At 38.0% G+C, this 20,136-nt stretch overlaps 1 protein-coding gene and 1 non-coding gene across 4 annotated transcripts in view; one reads left to right on the forward strand and one right to left on the reverse strand.

Moving 5' to 3' along the window:
- Positions 1-20,136, reverse strand: part of Elp2 (elongator acetyltransferase complex subunit 2) — a 41,933-nt gene that overhangs the window by 2,564 nt on the left and 19,233 nt on the right. The window contains exons 12-21 of one of the 3 annotated variants that reach the window (XM_020174759.2): positions 18,598-18,747; positions 16,885-17,073; positions 13,852-13,921; positions 13,246-13,341; positions 13,055-13,112; positions 12,412-12,484; positions 6,238-6,430; positions 4,132-4,253; positions 2,590-2,723; positions 1,980-2,093 (exon numbers count right to left, since the gene is read on the reverse strand). In XM_020174759.2, the coding sequence (XP_020030348.2) occupies positions 1,980-2,093; positions 2,590-2,723; positions 4,132-4,253; positions 6,238-6,430; positions 12,412-12,484; positions 13,055-13,112; positions 13,246-13,341; positions 13,852-13,921; positions 16,885-17,073; positions 18,598-18,747 (1,199 nt within the window). The other 2 variants (XR_012447061.1, XM_074069993.1) reach the window with 2 other exon arrangements.
- Trnat-agu (transfer RNA threonine (anticodon AGU)) lies at positions 12,028-12,103 on the forward strand. The gene has a single exon. It is a non-coding gene; the product is annotated as a tRNA-Thr (tRNA).

The following is a 20,136-nucleotide window of genomic DNA, read 5'->3' on the forward strand; positions in this document are numbered from 1 at the left end:
AACTCATCTTCCTTGGAGGATGAATTTGATTAATGAAAGCAGCCTAGAGTCATCTGGAGGTGAGTATAAATACATATATACGGTAGGCTTAAATATGAATCCCAACCTTTATAATATGAATGGCAATCTTAAAAAATGAAAATATCAAACTGAGCAGTACTATGAAAAAGGTATTATAATTGGTTATATAGTTCTGAACAGAATTCCTATAGAGAGTTCCAGAAACATTTTAAGGGACAGCAATATCATAGGAAGCTTGTTTATCATTGATCCATATTAAAGTTCTCTCATTTCATTAAACAACATTTGAAGTAGTGGTATTACTGAAACAAATATATATATACAATATTTCTTGCAGGGGAATTATTTTGAGGACCAGTACTTATTTGTATATGTAAGATGACAGGTTTTCTTTTTGTTATAGGATTTTTCTTTTGGTATTTTCCTTTAAATCTAGCACGTTCATACATCATGTTTAAAACATGGAGGGCTGGGGTGTAGCTCAGTGGTGCTCTTCTAGTATGCTTGAGGCCCTGGTTAAACCCTTAGCACCACACACACACAAAATAAACAAATGAATAAAATAAAAGATACGGAGTTTGGAGAAGCCAATCTTAAAGGTGGTGCTTATTTTTACTTTTATTTTCTATGAAATCTCTTCACTAGCAAAAACTTGTAATTTGGGGCTGGGGACATGGCTCAAGTGGTACAGTACTTGCATAGCAAGCCTGAGACTCCTGTACTACAATAAAAACAAAACAAAACAAAAACCAGGAATATCAGCAATCCAAATAATGTGTTAAGTCAGTAAATCTTAAATCACTATAATGACAAGGAAAAAAAAAAGAAAAATCCAAATTCTTTTACATGTCCTCTTTCTACACTCCAATAGGCTTTCTGCCAGGGTCTCATGTTGAGGCCATGGAAGTGGTCTGGGTACCAGGTTAGAGGCAGAGCAAGCACTGCGTGCACACAGACAACATAAAAAGTAGAAAAAGAGAAGCAAGAGGAGCCCCAGGAAGAGAAAAATTTCAAATGCTGGGCATATGAAATTTCATCCCTCTTTAGCAAGTCAGTAGCACAAACTATTCCAACTGCTAAACCCAGTACCACAGAAGTGAAGCCATGAGGGCTGCAGCGATAAAGGCAAAACCTGATTTTAACAAATACAATTATACAGTGTACTAACATGCCTAGCTGATAGAGAGACTAGCACTGCTAGATAAAGTAGCTTGTAAAAATACATGCTCATAAATCTCTCTCCATTAAGCCATTCACCCTCATCATAATTCTGTCATTTGGAATTGTACTTGAAATTATATTTGTAACAGTACAGATATAAGAAGACTGAAGAAGTCTATGAAAACATGACATGGAATGATATTAGTGACTTACTGAAAGGTTAGACATTCTTAAAGAATAGTATGGGTAAAAAGTTTATTTAGGCAGCTGGAATGGGGAGAAGATTGTAAACAGCAGGTATTCTACTGGAGCTCAGGTGGCAAAGGTCAGTGCCCAGGGCATAAGACTCAGGAAGCACTTTGCTGTGGCTGAAAGCCGTCACGGGGCTTTAGGGCCCAGCAATTTGTTCCACCGGGGTATCTGAGATAAAGTGTTCAATTACAAAGATAAGGCTACTAAAGCACAATCTATATTATTTCCAAATATCATAACCATTTTGAATAAAGTCTTATTAATAATCAATTATAGTTAAATTCTAAAACACATTATAAAAACTACCTTTGTCTCAAATGGTTGTTTGTAAAAACACTATCATGAAATAAACAAGTTGGTCAAGCAAACTAAAAACAAAGTCCAACATAATAACAAACATTGATTTTAAGAGGTACTCAGTAATAAGCACCATAGATAGAGATTTATGTTCCTATCCTTGAAAATGTGTCATAAAATTTGCCAGTAAAGATCCCACAATTTCTATCTGATCTAATCTGATGGAAGCAAAAATGGGAAGAAAATACCTTGAGCTTGTTTCTACACAGCGGTTCCAGTCATTTATTTCTGGCACTTGATCAGTCTTTTTCCAGGTATATAAGCAAATCTTTCCACACTCTAATCCAACTGCAACCACATATCTGTGTTGAAGGGAGGGGAACAACAGTGAGTAATTCAGCACAAATTTGCATTATCTCCATTGTTTCTCTACAGTAGGTCTTCATAGTGTACCAACCAACCCTATTTAAAGGTGCCAGCCAAGGACACACTGCATTGTTCCACTGTGTCCTCAGAGAGCCTCTTATCTACAAAGGGAGCACAGGCTGACCTCAGTTCTCAGCCATGAGTCAGTGTTTTCAAGCTGGCTTGCAGGGACCCCTGGTCTACCACAGTGACATTTTACAGAAAAATCACTGCAGTCCTGTAGCTGACAAAGTAAGAACCTCCAGAGTCATATTCCTAACATGTATTTTACCAATCTGAATCATTGATATCTATCAATTTTAAAATTCTTATGAGATACATGCATTTTGGAAACAACAGCAACTCAAAAGAGAACCAAGGAATGGAAATGACATTGAGAAAACAAGTAGTCCTTTTCAAGGAAACAAAACCAAGTCCTACACAGAGACTGACCGTTGGGAAGAGTTAAGCACTGGGCAGACACTGACAGCTGTCACGGCCCCACCCACATCCAGGACTGAGGAGCAGGGACCAATGCTGTGTTCGATGCAGTCATCGCTGGAGTCACACTCACCCCAGACAACAACCTAACAGACAGATCACAATTTGTAAAGCTCTCTTTTTACAACATTTCAAGCAATGTAGCAGAGTTCTACTGACATAGATTATGAAAAATATTTTCTCTGATTATTTTTAAAACCACAGCACTTACAGCTATTTATGACACTTCAGAACTGTAGTGTTTCAATGCTCTATACACACACAAACCGGTGTGATCCAGTAGAATTCCATCAGACATGTCCTCACTGAGGGGCATATATACCTCCTGAGGAGGCACCACAAAATTTATAGAGACCAACCAAGTCTACATGGCCCACTGATCAGGGAACCAACTCAGCTATCAGGAAAGCCTCATGCTCTATGCCCAAATGAGACATGAGGCCACCCCAGAAGCTCATGCCTCAGGGTATGTGACTGTTCACAAAACAAAGGAAAGGGAAGTAAAATGGTCAATTGTAAAATGCAAACCAAAGAAGGATTCTGAGCAGAAGGCTCTGAGCAAGCAACACATTTGTTTCTGGGAATGTACAGCCAAGGCTGCTTGGCCTATGTCAGCCTTGACATATCCCAAGAGCTGTGGCTAGGCTACCCTTTACTGGGTGTGGCTGTGGAGGGCAGAAGCAGTCCCACTCTCTTAGCATCCAGCACAGCATAGGAAAATCAAGGCCAGGAAAGAAATGAATAGGCAAGTAAACAAAAGTGATGGTTTGAGAGAAAGATGCTTGCGAGGATGGCACTGGTGTTCAACCATACCCTAACAGCTCTCCGCTTCAGCAATCTGTACCATGTCTATGAATAGAAAGGGCAAAGAGAGGAAAAGAAATACTAAGGTGCCTTTTAAACACTGATCTATAGGACCTACAGAAAAACGTGAGGACATTTTAGGGTATGACACAGAGGAAAGAACAGGGACCTGTGAAAACTTCTCATAGGAACAAGGATGAAGGTCATGACTTTGTTCAAAACCAAACTTTGTTTTGACTTCTTTAAGCTTGGGTCATACTCCATCTGTCTTCTATTATTGAATAAAAAAGTATTAATCATTCATTATAGAAAAATGCTTAGGTTCATGAAAGTATGAATCAGAAAAACAGAAATTCTTTTTCTTCTTCTACCCTGTCTTCTCCCCTTGCCCTCCTCATTTCTTGGTCTTGATTCATTTCACTGAACAACTTTTCTTCCACTGGGGCTATTTGATGAAGGTTATGTGTCTGAAAAGTCTTCTGTTTTCATTTTTAGTATTTCAGAGAAATATGTTTGTAGTAAGAAAAGCCTTTTAATAGATATGTTATAGATTATATATATTTTCATAATATATACGAAAAATATGTAATATATATATGCAAAAGTGCATATATAAAAAACAAAGAAGGGAGTTCAGAACTGATTTTGGGTTTTTTTGCTGAAAAAATATTAAGTTGTTTAAAAAAGTACCTTTTTGTCTCGACTTCCAGTGAAGAAATACTTGCTATCAGGACTCCAATCACAAGACCAAATAATTCTACTATGCACAGAAGTGATTTTGTTAGTGAAGGCAAAGAGACTGAAAATTGGATCTGAAAAACAATATGTACACACTAGTCACAAAGCAAAGCAAACTGCTTCTTTTGTCTGTTAGAAAGTTCTGTTTAAGTGCCAAACACATTATGCAACTCAAGAATCGATTTATATATGCTCACTTTTGCAATAGATTAAGGCCAGCCAACTGACCTCTCACAGAAACCTGTGAACTCATAGCTATTTTTCTAGTAGGGGATGCTTTTATATTGACTAGTCACTCTGTAGTGACTGATAACAAACAGCTTCCAGATAGTCAAGAAAAGAAGCCTAAAGCAAAAGACACAAAGGAAAGGAGAGAGGAAGAAAGGAAGATAGGGAAAGAGAGAGGAGAAAGAAGAGAAGGAAGGGAAGAAAGGAAGGAAGTAACTTAAGAAAATATTTTCCTTTTAAGATTTAAATATAAGGCATCTTCTAGTCCTTATATTGGCTAAATCTATAGCATGTAATTGCTTATAAGGAGAGAGGGGAAGTAAGCTTAATAATACATAATCCATAAAGATACAACAAATTAATACATATGCTATTAATAGCACTTTAACTCTTAAAAAATAAATGCTGCATGTTAGGAAATCACTAGTGATGCAAAATAAAACACAGATGTTCCTCAACTTACAATGGTGTTATGCCCAGACAAAGCCAGCAAAAATTAAAAACACTATTAAGTCAAAAATGTATTTAATACACCCAACATGCCAAACACTATAATAATGCAATGCGGAGTACTGGTTGTTTCAATGTACTCCATATGGCTAGACAGAGAAAAAATCAAAATTCAAAATCTGAAGTACAGTTTTTACCAAATAAATATCACTTTTGTACCACTGGAAAGTTGAAACACCTTAAGTTAAACCATCTTAACTCAGGGTCTGTCTGTAGTGTATTCTGACACATACTTTAGTTGATGGCAGGCTCAAGTGGTAGAGCGCCTGAGTAGCAAGCACGAGGCCTGAGTTCAAACTCCAGTGCCTCCAAAACCAACCAGACTTCACTCTAACACATACTCCTGAGCATGTTTTACAGTTCTTTGGTGTTTCTGAAATATGAGAAGTCAAAAGACAAGAAATATCACAAGATCAAATTGTATGCAAGTCGTATCAATGGAAAATAAAAACAGGCTTAACACAATTACACTTTAAATGTTCTCTAGAACTTAGCTACTAAAAGTAACTGGAGAAATAAGAGTAGGACACTGATGCAACAACACAAAGCTTTCACTCTTTTCTTTTAAGGGCAGATGCCTAACAAGCCCTTCCCAATAAAATAGGGGAGGATAGAAAAAGGCTAAAGATAGTGGTCCTGTAAGTGTCATATTTATAAAATAGTTCAGAGAGAAGGAGGAACCCACACAATTACAAGTTTTCTTTTTTACACTCCCAGAAAATCCTAGCTCAGAATATGTCATTCATTTGGTTTTTATAGTAGCACTCTGTAATCATTTACAAAATTTAACTTTCTACCTACAGTCTACATAACTGAGAGGTCTGAAAACATGCCATTCTGACTACCAAACCACAAGGTAAAGTAACTCAAAGATCACCTGTATCATTATCCTCAGTTATCCAAGAACTGTGACAGGCTTCACAGCCATGAGGCTCTGTCTTCACTCTATTACCTTTCTATTTCTTTTAACCCAACAGCTAAATAATATGAATAAAATGGACATAACTGTTTCACTACTAATCTTCCCAATCAAAATCTGTTTTACCACAGGGCACCAGTGGCTCATGCCTATAATTCTAGCTACTTAAGAGGCAGAGACCAGGAGGATCAGGGTTTGAGGCCAGCCCAGACAAAAGAGCAAGACTTTAAAAAAAAAATACCATAAAAAAACCCCTAACACACACACACACACACACACACACACACACACACACACACAAATGGCTGAGGGAGTGGCACAAGTGGTAGAATGCCTGCCTAGCAAGTATGAGTCCCTGAGTTCCACCCTAGGTACCACCAAAAAAAAAAAACCTGTTTTACCAAATTCAGGTGAGATTGTATCCTGCCTTTTCCACAATGACCAGGTTCGATCTCTGGAAACAGCTAGTAAGAACTTGTCATTAGGTGAGAAGGCCATCTGCGTGACAGTCAGACTGTGGAAAACTAAATTCTGCACCTGTTTCCAAGATGTAGTATTCCAAAGAATGATAGCTGCATGCTCTTTCTTAGCTGCCTATAGAACAGAGATAAAATAATGAAACTATTTAAGGAGAAATTAACCAAAAAGAAAACATTTACAAAAATAATATATGTATATATTTTATATATCTGTTTAAATGAAACAAAAACAAACTCTTAAAAGTCAAAAACTCCTATAAACCAAAAAATTCTTAGGAGGTAACATATAGGAACAAAGGCTAATATCTGGGATGGGGTAGAGAAACATGAGATTAGAAAAGATGAACCATCAGGAACCCATGCTATAATCATAATGTTCTAACTTTTTATAAGAAAAATACATGTGTACATTAATTGTGTAATTAATAGTTTAGAGACTCCTTCTCCTGGTGAATACAGAGTAGCAGGGAACAGATTACTCTTGTATGGAAAAATTAAAATGTTTGACAAAATACACGAAACATTAGCATTTCAAAATAATAGATATCTGGCAACAAATAACACTGATCCTTGAGAGTCAAAATGAATCACAGAGAGAGAGAGAGAGAGAAAAGAAAAAAAAAAAACCAAGCATTATTGAACTTCAACAGCCAAAAATAACTGGAATTTCCAAAATGATGAGAAGAAATATTCATGAAAAGATAATGGGTGAAAATTTCCTATATTTGATGAAAATAGCAAGCTTTTGATCAAATAAGTTTAAGAAACCCTAAGCACAAGAAACAAGAAAATTATAACTGCAATAATCAAATGGTTTAAAACTAGCAATAATTATAAAATCATAAAAGCAGCTGGAGGGAAACAATCCCACTGCAAAAGAACAAAGAAAAGTTATAGCAGACTTCTCTTCAAAAATAATGCAAGTCACAAGAAAATGAAGCAGCCTGTAAACTGGTGGCTCACACCTGTAATTCTAGCAACTTGGGAGCCAGAGATCAGGAGGATTCAGTTTGGAAGGCAACCCAGGCAAATAGTTCAAGAGACCCTATGTTGAAAATTCCCAACACTAAAAAAGAGTGGCTCAAGTTGTAGAGTGCCTGCCTAGCAAGCATAAGACCCTGAGTTCAAGCCCCAGTACTACAGACGGGGAGAGAGAGAGAGAGAGAAGCAACATATTTAATGTACTGAAAAGAAAGATTAACTCTTAATCCACCACTAGTATTTTTTTTAAATGAAGGAAAAACAGACTTTTTCAGAAAAGCAAAGCTAAAAAAAACCCTACAACCAGCAGACCTGTATTACAGTATGGTATGGCATCATACCAAAACAGATCAGTGGACAGATCAAAGCCTAGAAATAGACCCACACATGTATGGACAACTAGTTGACTTTTGACAGGGGCTAAAGAATGTACAGTGACAATAGTCTGTTCAATAAATGATGGTTAAACATCCACATAACAGAAAATCAACTTTAACTTGTACTTAACATCAAATACAAGAATCAACTTTAAGTGTTTTATAGACTTAAAGTGTAAAATTTTAGGGCTGGAGGCATGGCTCAAGCAGTAGAGTGCAAAGCCCTAAGTTCAAACCCCAGTACCAGATAACTAAAATAAAAAATAAATTGTGTGACATCCAAAAGAATTGACAAACGTAGACCTTCAGGCCTTCCTAGGCACAGCACCATTTAAAAAAAATGTAAAATTAAAAAAATATATAAAACTTCTAGAACACAATGTTACAGAAAATCTTTCTGACCCAGAGTTAAAAGATTTCTGTTACAGTTTGAATATGAAAATGTCCCTGATAGGCCTAGGTTTTGAAGGACTTGGTTCCCACTGGTGGTGCTATTTTGGGAAGTTAGGGAAACTTTTTAGGGCCTTGCTAGAGGAAGTAGGTAACTACAGACTTGCCTTTGAAGGTAATGGGTCCCCAGTCCTTGGCCATCATGATATGAATTGTTTTGCTCTGCCACACCCTTCCCAATATGATGGACTGAATTCTCTGAAACCATAGCTAAAATAAATCTCTCCTCCTTTGTGTCTGTCAGGTATTTTGGTAACAGCAAAAGTAACCAACACACAAAATTGTTACCAGAGAAGTGGGGTCTTTGCTAAGATTAAACCTAACCGTGTGGTTCTTATGTCATTGGAACTGGTTTGTGGGAGGACATTAGAAAAGTTAGGAGACACAGGCTAGAGAAGCACTAGGAAGCTGTAAGCAGAGCTTAAAGGGAAATTCTTGTGGGAGCTCAGAAGATAGGAATACAGATAGGAATGCAGATAGTGAGGGCCACGCTCATAAGGTTTCAGGTGGAAATGAGGACTCTTATCAGGAATTAGAATAGAGGCCATTCATGTTACATTCTGGCAAAGAACCTGTCTACATTTGGTCCATGACTTGAGATTTTTACATGAGGCATAACTTAACAGTAAAAGACAATTTAATTGGGTAGAGGAAATTTCAAGACAGCATAGCATTTGGGCTGTGGCATGGATATTTTAGTTAGGTTTATATTGAGAATTAGAGCAAAAAGGAGAGCAAAAGAATTTGAAAACACGCAGTCTGGCCAAGAAAGGATATGAAAGTTGTGGACAAGGAGGGTGTAGTCATTAAAGAGATTAGCACCACTAAAAAGAAGCCAGACACTTTGCACAGGGACAGTAGGAAAGGTGCCTTGAAAACATCTCAGGAACTGACCAGATCCCACACAAGGCAGGCCAAAGGATATGAGAGGGTAAACTTATTTGAAAGACTTTCCCTTGAGAAGAGATAGCTGCAGAGATATGGCTGCCTAGGGAAGTGTATTCCCAAGTTCAGCCACCCAGGCTTTCAGAAGCTGCAGCAGCCATGGTCCAACGGAAACCAGATACTGCTTCAGCTGGCAGCAGACCTTGGCACCATCCACGAGATGCTGGTTTTGCAGGTGTGCAGAATGCAAGTTAACAGAGTAATGGAGGCTTCCTACAAGATTTCAAAGGCAGGACTTGGGGGTATGTGGTAGGGTTAGGATCCCTGAAGGCAGCCTGAGAGGGTGATAATGAAGCTGTGACGATGAAACCTAAGCTGTAATAGAGTCCTCAGGATGCTGGAGATGCCAAGAATGTGGAATGTATGATGAGGAAAGCCACAGGCAATGTAGTGGAGCCAGCCCAAAAGAGATCATGTGGGCTACAAATGGCAGATACCCAGGCCCTTTGGAGCTCAGATCATATTCCCACACTGTGCCCAAGATGCCAGACATAGAGCTGGAGGATTTAATACTTGGCCCTGCTGGATTTCAGTCTTACTTGCAATTCTCCTATTTTTCCCTTTTGGATTGAAAATGTTTACTCTGTGCCACTGTACCTTAGAAGTATGTAACTTTCTTTTTGATTTTATAGGGAATCACAGATAAGAGTTTGCCTTGAATCTCTGACGAGACTCTGATTTTGAACTTTTGAACAATGGTGGAAGGGTTAAGACTCTGGAGATGAATTAAGTGCATTTTGCATTATGAGATGGCCGGGAGCCTTTGGGAGTCAGGGACAGACTGTTATGGTTTAAAAATGAAATGTCCCCAAGAGTCTTATAGGCCGAAAGTTTAGGTCCCAGCTGGTTGTGGAAACCTTGGGAGGAAGGCCTAGCTGGAGGAGGTAGGTCACTAGGGCCTTTGAGAGTTACTCTGGGTCCCAGACCCCTCCTCTCGCTTTGGTTTCTGGCTGCCATAATATAAATTGCGTGGCTCTGTCATGGCCTCCCTGTCATGATGGGCTGAATTCTCTAAAACAGTGTGCTAAAATAAATCTTTCTCTTCCTTTAAGGTATTCTTGCAGGTATTTTGGTCACAGCAACGCAAAAGCTAACAAATACTATTTCTTAAGTACAACATGAAAGGTACAACCCAATACAGAAAAAACAAAAAACAATGTGAACTTTACCAAATCACAAAACTTTTGTCCTTTGAATGTTTCTGTTAGGAAAATAAAAATACAAACTACTGGGAAAACTTGGATTTATCTCTGATTGATAAAGTTGTATCCTGTATATATAAAAACTCAGTAATAAGAAAATAAGGATTTAAACAGGTTATTTTATCAAAGAAGACATATGGGTGGAAATTAGCACATGAAAAGATGATCAAGATCATTAGTCATCAGAGAAAACTATTACACACCTGCTAAGATGGATAAGGTTAAAAAGACGTACCACACCAAGTGCCAGTAAAGGGCCAGAGCAATTGGAAACCTAACATACTGCTGCTAGGACTATAAAATGTATAACTACTCTGGAAAATAGCTTGGTAGCATCTTAAAATTTTAAAAATGTATCTGACACCCAAATTCCACTTTTAGGTATGTACTCAAGAAAAATGAAAGCACATATCCATGTAAAAACTTGTACACACGTATTCCTAACTACTTTATTGGTAAAAGCCAAAACCTGGCAAACAACCCAAATGTCCATAAGAAGTAAATGGATTAATGAATTGTGGCATATCTATACAGCAAACAACTCAGAAATAAGAAAGGAGGAACCACTGATACATGCAACTTCATAGATGAATCTCAAACAATGATAATGAAAGAGGTCAGAAGCCCCCTTTAAAAAACAAGAATGCATACTTTAGAAAATGCAAACTATTCAATTATAATTAAAGATCAGTGGTTTCCTAGGGATTCAGGCAAGAGGGGCAGGAGAAAGCAGGAAAGAGGAATTTTCTATGCCAAGATAGAAAATTTGGGGAGTTGATGGATATGGTCATTATCTTGATGTGGTGGTGATTTTACAGGATACACATATTTCAAAAATTATCAAATTATTCATATTAAACATGCAATTAATAGTATGTTATGACACCTAAATAAAGCTGCTAAACATGGTACTCTAAAAGAAATATGGAACTAGGCATGGTGGCACATCCCTGCAATCCTAGCATTGAGGAAGCTGCTGCAGGAGAATCTTGAGTTTGAGGTCAGCCTGGACTACATAGCAAAACCCTGCCTCAAAAACAAACAAACAAAAAAGCAGAGTTGGGAGGCCAGGCCGGGCAAAAAAAAAAAAGTTTATCTTAAAAAAAGAAGCCAGGTCTGGTGGCACATGCCTATAATCCTAGCTACACAAGAGGATCTCAGTCCAAGGCCAGTCCCAAGCAAAAAAACCAAGAGACCCTACTGTGGGAAACACAAAACTAAACACTAAAGCAAAAAGGGCTGGAGGCATGGTTCAAGTGATAGAGCACAGAACACTTGCCTAGCGAGCACAAGAACCTGAGTTCAAACCATAAAACTACCAGAAAAACAAAAAAGCCAACTTGAAAAGGGAAAAATAATCAATTACATGACTGACAGCGCTCTAAGCTAAAAACAAATTAGCTGCTCATTAGAAAAGTCATTTGTTCTTCTCACCAATCCCTGTAACAGAAGGAAATACAACTGACTCTTGACTAACACAGGTTTGAACCACATGGGTCCACTTACAAAGATTATTTTGGAGATTTTCAACAATTTGAAAACGTGCAAGGATGAACAATATTTGATGAACCACACAGCCTAGAAATATCAATAAAACTTAAAGTTATGTAATGAATGCATAAAACATGTGAAGATAATATTTTATCATCTAATATCATAAAATATATGTAAGTCTATTACATAATTATTGTACTAACACAATAACTTCATAGTCACCTCTTGTTGCTATTGTAAGAAGTCAAAAGTTATATGTGTAGGGCTGGGGTTGTAGCTCAGTGGTAGAGCACTTGCCTAGTATGCATGAGGCCCTGGGTTCGATACCCAGCATGGTCAAAAAAAGAAAGGAAAAGAAGTTACATGCATATTTTTCACTGTTAGCAGGGGTCAGCATTCCGACCCTTACATTGGTCAAGGGTTATCTGTATTTAAGAACAAAAATGTATGGCTAATATAGACTTAAAATGCAACTGCAAGCCTTTGAGGGATATAGATGAAAGAGAACTTGAGAAAATAAGTTTCAGGAAAAGCAGTTGCCAGTTGGTTTTTCATGTAGAGTTCTGTCTATATCTCTATCAAACTTGCAGGAGCCTGGTGACCCAAGTAACCTGTAACTAGGTAGAAGCAAAAGTGAAACTCCCTACCTTGCAAGCTGAAGCAAGCAGAGTCTTTGAATTGTTACAAGTAACACAAAATATTTCATAACCATGTCCATATCTAAAATTTAAAAAGAAAATATACAACCACTGTATTAGTAAATGAACCTATTCTCATGCTGCAAAAAATTTAAAAGTAAAAAGAATAACATCAACCTCTCCAGTGAGCATGCAATGCTTCTGAAGAACAGCACATTTTTGTTAAGCAAATATTTGGGAAAAAACCAGGGAGACAGAGACACAACTCATTCAAACAAGTAGATTAATATTCAAGTTTCCACCTTCCACCCCAAACCAGTCAGTCCAACAAACATTGGAAAGATGTTGATAGGAATCATCAAAGACAAAAAGGACCAGAGGAATAATAAAGCTTAGGTCATTTTTAAAAAGTAAAAACATGTATTAATGTCATGCTTCTCTTATTTAGAAACTGAGACAACAAACCTGGTAAGTATAATAAATAGTAATATAAAAACCAATGTGAAGTTTGATTCTCACCTCTTTGAAGAACCATTCAAAGTTTATTGAGCAGAAGGAAAAAGTATGTAGAAGGGAGGCAAAGGAAAAAATCAAGTTGTAGGGGAAATAAAACCTCAAGTTATGTCAGATCAAAGAACCCAGTTGAACTCACAGTTTTTGAACTTCAGGCCACAAAGTGTTCTGCAGAAGATGATCCTCAGTGGGAGGTTCTATAATAAATTAATAGTACTGCAATTATTTTTTCTACTTTTAGCCAGATACAAAAGCACTTACTTAGGTCATCAGAAACAGATACCATACTGTACTAGCGATTTTATTAAATCATTTTTTGTCATTTCTTACCAGTAAGTAGGGACGGTTGAAAGGCCACCTGGTGATACTCAAAACCAGTAGGAGTCAGCAGCTCCTCTTCATCAGAAAGCTGAGAAGCTATATCTCCTAGTTTAAAGAAACACACCAACACCATGAAGGGAGTCACTATCTCCATGTCTCTTACAGTGTCTCAATATAAGTCTACCCATAAGAAAGCAGCAGTACCTCAAAGAGAGGTATTTCAAAACTGAGTCCATGTGATTCCAAAGACAAAAGATTTTTACTACTTCAGCATTTTCCAAACAAGCTCCTGGAAGATTAAACAAGTCCATAAAGATTCCTTCCATTTTCTGACCTAACAGTTCACAAACTTTTTAAACTACACAACAGATTTCTCAAGTTGTCCACATTCACATCTGTGATTGCACTGCTCTGTAAACCAAGTCGTGAAAGCTGCACCTAATTCAGTGGTCTACATTGTACACACAGTATTTATCACAAAGTATTTGATGTATGTATTGTAATTTAAAAAAATTAGCTGTAATGAACATTAGGTGTGTTCTAAGTTTAACTAAGTGTGTAACTAAGTTTAAAGTACCACTATGGGTTCAATAATTTTGGAGATCAAAGCCTTACCCTGAAAGACAGCTTTATTTGATAGTCCCAACGCAGGGACAGTAGCTCCTTCTGGAAGATCACTGCCTTGCTAGAATAAAAAATATGACATGTAAGTTTTAAACAGTTATGTTACCACAGGCAGTATAAAAAGTCATGCTTATAAATACTGAGAAGCAGACTGGGGGCAGTGGCTCACACCTGTAATCCCAACTACTCTGGAAACAGAGATGAGAGGACTGAGGTCCAAGGCCAACCCAGGCAAAAAGTTAATGAGACCCCATCTCAATCAGTAAGCAGGGCAGTGGTGGCATGTGCCTGTGATCCTAGCTACCTGGAGGCCATAGGTAAGAGGATGATGGTCCCAGGCTGGCCTTGGGCCAAAAACATGAGACCCTACCTGAAAAACAACTGAAGCAAAAAAAAGCAGGGTTATAGCTCATGTGGCTGAGTGCCTGCCTAGCAAGTGCACTCAGTACTCCCACACACATGTGCACCAAAATTCCGAGAGGCAGTTTCTAGACTACCTCATGTGAATATCTGCCCATTCTTCTACTTCATGAACCAACAGACGCAATGCTGAGCAACCAATCTCCAACAGATGGGCCCTAACCTTCGATCCCACCCAATTCATTAAATCAGGCATCCTCTAATCCATAAATTCATCAAACCCCAAAAGTTCAATGGATTTTGCGATCTAACAAGAAATGCAATAGGCTGAAAAGAGAAGGCCTGGAGCCTTCTATTTTCATAGGCACGTCCTTGATGATGGTCATGTAAATACAGATGCTTCCTGCAAAACATTACTTACATTAAACATATTTAAATAACTGAAAACTATGTTTTAAAACTTGGTGCTATCTGATGAGACAATACTCTGCTTAGATCCTACAATTTAAGGCAATTATATGTGAAACCATATGCTAACCATCTAAAGATTGGCACATATGCTAAGAGTGTTTAGTACAATTTAAACTTTAATACAGGAGCTTTGCCAGGAATGGTGGTACATGGATATAATCCCAGCACTCAGGAAACTGAGCCAGGAGGATTGCAAATTCAAGGCCCACCTAGGCTACATAGTAAGACCCTGTCTCAAAAAACCCAAATAAACAACAAAATGATTTAAAAGAAAAACAAAAACAGGGGCTAGAGCTTGGTGTCAGTGACTCATACCTGTAATCCTAGCTTCTTGAGCACCTGAGATTAGAAGGATTGAGGTTCTAGGCCAGCTAGGGCAAAAAAAAGTTCATAAGACCCCATCTCAACAGGAAAAAGTTGGACATGGTGGCACACGCCTGTTATCCCAGCTACTGTAAAAAGCAAAAAATAGAAGGATCATGGTCCAGGCCAGTCTAAACAAAAAGCAAGACTATCTTGGGCTGGCAGAGTGGCTCAAGTGGTAGGAGTGACTGTCTAGCAAGCACGAAGCCCTGAGTTGAAACCCCAGTGTCAACAAAACAAAAAGCAAGACTATCTCAAAAATAATCAGAGCAAAAAAAAGAGGGGCTGGAGGAATGGCTCAAGTGGTAGAGCCTAGTAAGTATAAGGACCTGAGTTCAAATCCCAGTACTGCCAGAAAAAAAAGGGGGGGGGGGCTAGACTATACACAAAAATGAGCAACATGAATTTAAACCAGCAAACGACCAAGAATGGCTACATAGGATACAAGTAACCACGTGCTTTATCTTAGAATCCCCCTACCAAAATAACATAGCATGGAAAAGAACAATAAGAAGCATTCCCGTATCACTTTCCCAATACTTCGTATGGACATAAAATGAGAAAGAGAGCAAGAGACATTCCAATCTCTAGGATTCCTGTATTTTAGGATACAGAACTGAGGTATCCCGGGGACTAAGCCTTTCATGGAATCCTATGAAACTCTGTTCCAATCCCTAGAACTGAAGAGATCTTGAAAATAACTTCCCTATACCCCCAAGGGCTAAGATCTATATAATGACCACAATCAAGACCTCCTTTGGCTCTCATTCCCATGGTCAGTCATTAGAAACAAGCAGAACAGAATCAAATTGTCTTCATGTAACTAAGGAAGAGTGGAGCATGAGTAGTTGAGAATACTTCAGGAAATGTAGCTGGTACTTCAAGTGACTCTCACTCTCCTCTCCAGTCTTTCCCAAACTAGTGCTGGTTTCCTCTGTCGTTAGTCTCTGGACTCTCAGATAACTCTCCTTGTTCCAAAATGCTTTTCATCACAGTCTTGTGTAGGGACTTCTAATAGCACCCTCAGAGTCTCAACTATGCCTGCCTCCCACAATCCTCCACCATTTGACTTTTCCTCACCTGTCCATTTCCCTAGCGTTTAACATACACTGCAATGGCTCTGGATACCTTTCGAGCTCACTCTTTCTCCTTCCTTCTGCCAATTCAAAGTCCATTTATTCTTTCTGATCTTAGAACCAAATGTATGACCCAACTAACTCTAAGTAAAAGATGATATAACATGAACTTCTATGTACCATAACTATCTGCATCATTTCCCTTCCTTCAAAATTACTTTATAATTTGTATAATCTGCGTATTTTTATAAGTATCGCAAATCTTTTGTGGAAAATGGGTATAAACAAACAAAAATAAAAATTTACTCTTACATAATCCAAATGAAGTCCCATTAAATGTGTTTCCATTCTCCCTTCTATGAAACTTTAGTACCATGAGACTTAGCAGTTAAGTGGTCTTGTTTCATTAGTTCACTGCCCCAGAGCCCCATCCTACAGAGAGATGATAATCTCCTTGAAAATAGGACCTGTCTCTTATGGTTTGTCATAGATGCCTAGCACGGTGACAAGTCAAGATACAGCCACATCTTAAATAAACATGGCCGTGCTGCTTTGGTGTTTTGAGCTCATTTAATAAATAAAATTTCTTGGTTTAATATTAAAGTAATCACACGCCTCAATGTAAACAAAAGTTTATCAAACCAATAATAATAGTATGCCTTCTTTTCTATCCTTATACTTCATTTACCACCTGAAGCAAGAATTTTAAAACAAAGTGACTAGAGTTAAGTAAGACATTTAGAAAAATACTTACACCACAAAGCACATGATTCAGTGATTGCCCTGAAATGGCACAAAAATTTTCCACAAAATTCCGAGGTGCAGAGAAAACTCGAAGAACTTTTTCATCTGCTCCAGATACAAACTGAAACCGACTAATCATTGTCAAACACTTCAGGTCATAGCCATGTATCTGAGGCCTTGCAATTTCATGCCAAGTTACCTGGGAATTAAAATATGACAAGCAAAAATGACCATATGATTCAAAACCATTTTTTTTTTTTGTGGTTCTGGGGTTTGAACTCAGGGGTTTATGTTTGCTAGGTAGGTGCTCTACACTTGAACCACACTTCCATCCCCCAATTTTTTTTTTTTTGTACATTAAAAAAAATTTATTTATACAAGCAAAATACCAGATGCAAATTTATGTATTATACCATGGAACTATGACCATGGACCAAATCCATCCATGAATAAGCAACTGAGCAGTATTGGTAATGAATCAACAAGAGCCATAGAAAAATATTACAAATTAGTTGGAATTTTTTTGAGGGGGAGTGGGGTTTGAACTCAGTGATTCACACACAAAGCAGGTACTCTACTGCTTGAGTTAGACTGAAGGTGCAGTCCTTGAATTTTTTTTTTTTTTTTTTTTGTGGTACTGGAGTTTGAACTCAGGGCTTTGGCTTGCTAGGCAAGCATTCTACCACCTGAGCCACACCCCCAGTTTTTTTTTGTTTCTTTTCTTTTTTTTGGTGGGACTCATGTTTGAACCCAGGGCTTCAAGTTTGCAGAACAGGTACTCTGCCACTTGAGCCACACCTCTAATCCATTTTGCTCTGGTTATTTTGGAGCGGTGGTCTCTAGAACTATTTGTACTGGCTGGTCTCAAACCTCGAGCCTCCTGATCTCAGCCTCTCAAAGAAGCTAGGATTATGGTATGAGATACCAGCTCCCAGCATAACTGAGAGGAGTGATGAGCAGACCTGGGTAGAAGAAAGAAGGCCTGGCAGAATACAGTTAGGAAGTTTATTTTTCAAGCAGAATCTCATGTTTTTGCTTGGGTCAATCTTTTTTTTTTTTTTTCCTGGAATATTATCTATGTAATGCTTCAATTTTAAAATACTGTTTTCTTAAGCTGTTCTTAATGAGAGGTGTGATAGAACAATAATGCCGCCATTTTATTTTACTTATTTATTTTTGGTGGTGCTGGGGACCGAACTCAGGGTCTTGCACTTGCTAGGCAAGCGCTCTTCCACTGAGCTAAATCCCCAACCCCCGCTTGGGTCAATCTTAAACTAAAGTCCTCCTATCAGCACCTCCAGGGTATTAAGGATTACACCTGCAAGCCACCACACCCAACCCTTTATTTATTTTTTTAAGTGTTTAAAGGCATTGCTCCAAATTAAACTAAAACAACTCATTCTGACAACTAACATTTGAATTATTGTTTGAATTGTAATGAGTAGATGTTGAAGTTTTTAAGAAAATGCCAAACTGTCCTCCTGAGTAGCTAGAACATTTTGTATTCTAACTAGCAATACATGAAAGTTCCAGTCACTCTACATTCTCACTAGCACTTGTTACTGTCAGTGTTTTTCACTTCAGCCAATCTAGAGGGCGTATAGTGGTATGTCATCATGGTTTTAATCTGCCTTTTCCTAATGGCAAACATTTTGCTGCCCTACTTTTTATGTGCTCATAGAAGTTTATTTTAGTGGATTATTTAAGTAGGAAGACATTTTACCTGTGATTCATCTTTTCTCTTCCATGGAGCAAAAAGGCGAGTTGTCTGATCAGTACCAACAGTGATAATGAATTCTCCTTCTGGATCCCACATTAGGTCTTGGACACCATCAAAGTGTCCTGAAATGACAATCTCTGGAGTCCACTCTTTCTGCAACAAAAGTTCTCATAACATACATCAAAATAATCAAAGGGCAGGAGGCATGGCTCAAGTGGTAAGAGCACCTGCCTAGAAAGCCTGAAGCCCTGAGTTCAAACCCCAGTAATGCTAAATAAATGAATAAATAAATAAATAAATAACTACCACCACTCAAAGTCAAGCACTCATGTCTGGTAACATGGAACAGTGAAGACCTCTGCAAGGTCAAAGTTAAATATACAAGATGTGATCATAAAATAATAGGATCTGTTTTTCAACCAACATATCACAACTTAAATATTCAAATATATGTTGAACCCTTTGAAACAGTAACTGTGGGAGATTTCTCTCCATTCATCACTTATTGACTGTCTCCTAGCAGCCAGACATAACTTAATCTTTCCATGCTTCAATTAACTCTTGTAAAGCAAGCATCACAATAACAGCAGCTACCTTACAGGCACATTAAAGAGGATTAAATGAGTTCATACTCATAAACTATGTGGAAGAATGCTGGCACATATCAAGTACTCTGTATTTAATAAAGAGTACCATATAAAATCAGTCAGTAGATTCTGAGTGTAAGCCTTGCAGTTTTCTTTCTTTTTTTTTTTGAGTGACTAAGGTTTGAACTCAGGGCTTTGTGCTTGCAAAGCAAGCACCGCTTGAAATATACCTCCAGTCCATTTTGTTCTGGTTATTTTGGAGATGGAGTCTTTTCAACTTCCTGCCTGGGCTGCCCTTGAACCTTGATCCCGATCTCAGTCTCCCAAGTAGCAGAATTACAGGCCCATGCCACTGGCAGCATGCTCTCGTTCTTCATTAAGTAAAAGGAGTCACAGGTGTGAAGGACAGAAAACTGGATCACACCTAACTGGCCCACCTACTGAGGCGCTTGCAATGGCAACCACATAAAACAAGAGATGACAACAAAGTGTAGAAAATGACATGTGTCTGGTCCACAGTCTCTGTTTGAATAATCAAAGTCAACTATTAGAGAAAAATGAAATTTGTACAAATAACTGACAGGCCATTCAAAGCCAAGTCTGATGAATACAGTCAAGCTAAGCTATATTATTTCTGGTCAAAAACAAAAAAATATTGTGACAAAGAAATGGTACAAATTTCTTCTGTGATGCAAAACCAGATTCTAAAGTTAGCACTAATGGGAGTTTATAAAAAGTTCTGAGCAATAGAAAGCACTTTTCAACTACCAGCCAGGTTTCATAGTAAAAGTCCCATCTGTTTTTAAAAATCATCTTGCTTGTAACAGATGCACCATGCTGGTGTGAGATATTGATAGTGAGGGAGGCTGAGCATGTGTTAAGTCACAGGAATGTAAGAACTCTACTTTCTCTTCAGTTTTGCTCCATACCCAAAACTGCTTTAAAAAATAAGGTC

The sequence above is a fragment of the Castor canadensis genome, chromosome 4 (genome assembly GCF_047511655.1).
Source record: "Castor canadensis chromosome 4, mCasCan1.hap1v2, whole genome shotgun sequence".
NCBI lineage: Eukaryota > Metazoa > Chordata > Mammalia > Rodentia > Castoridae > Castor > Castor canadensis.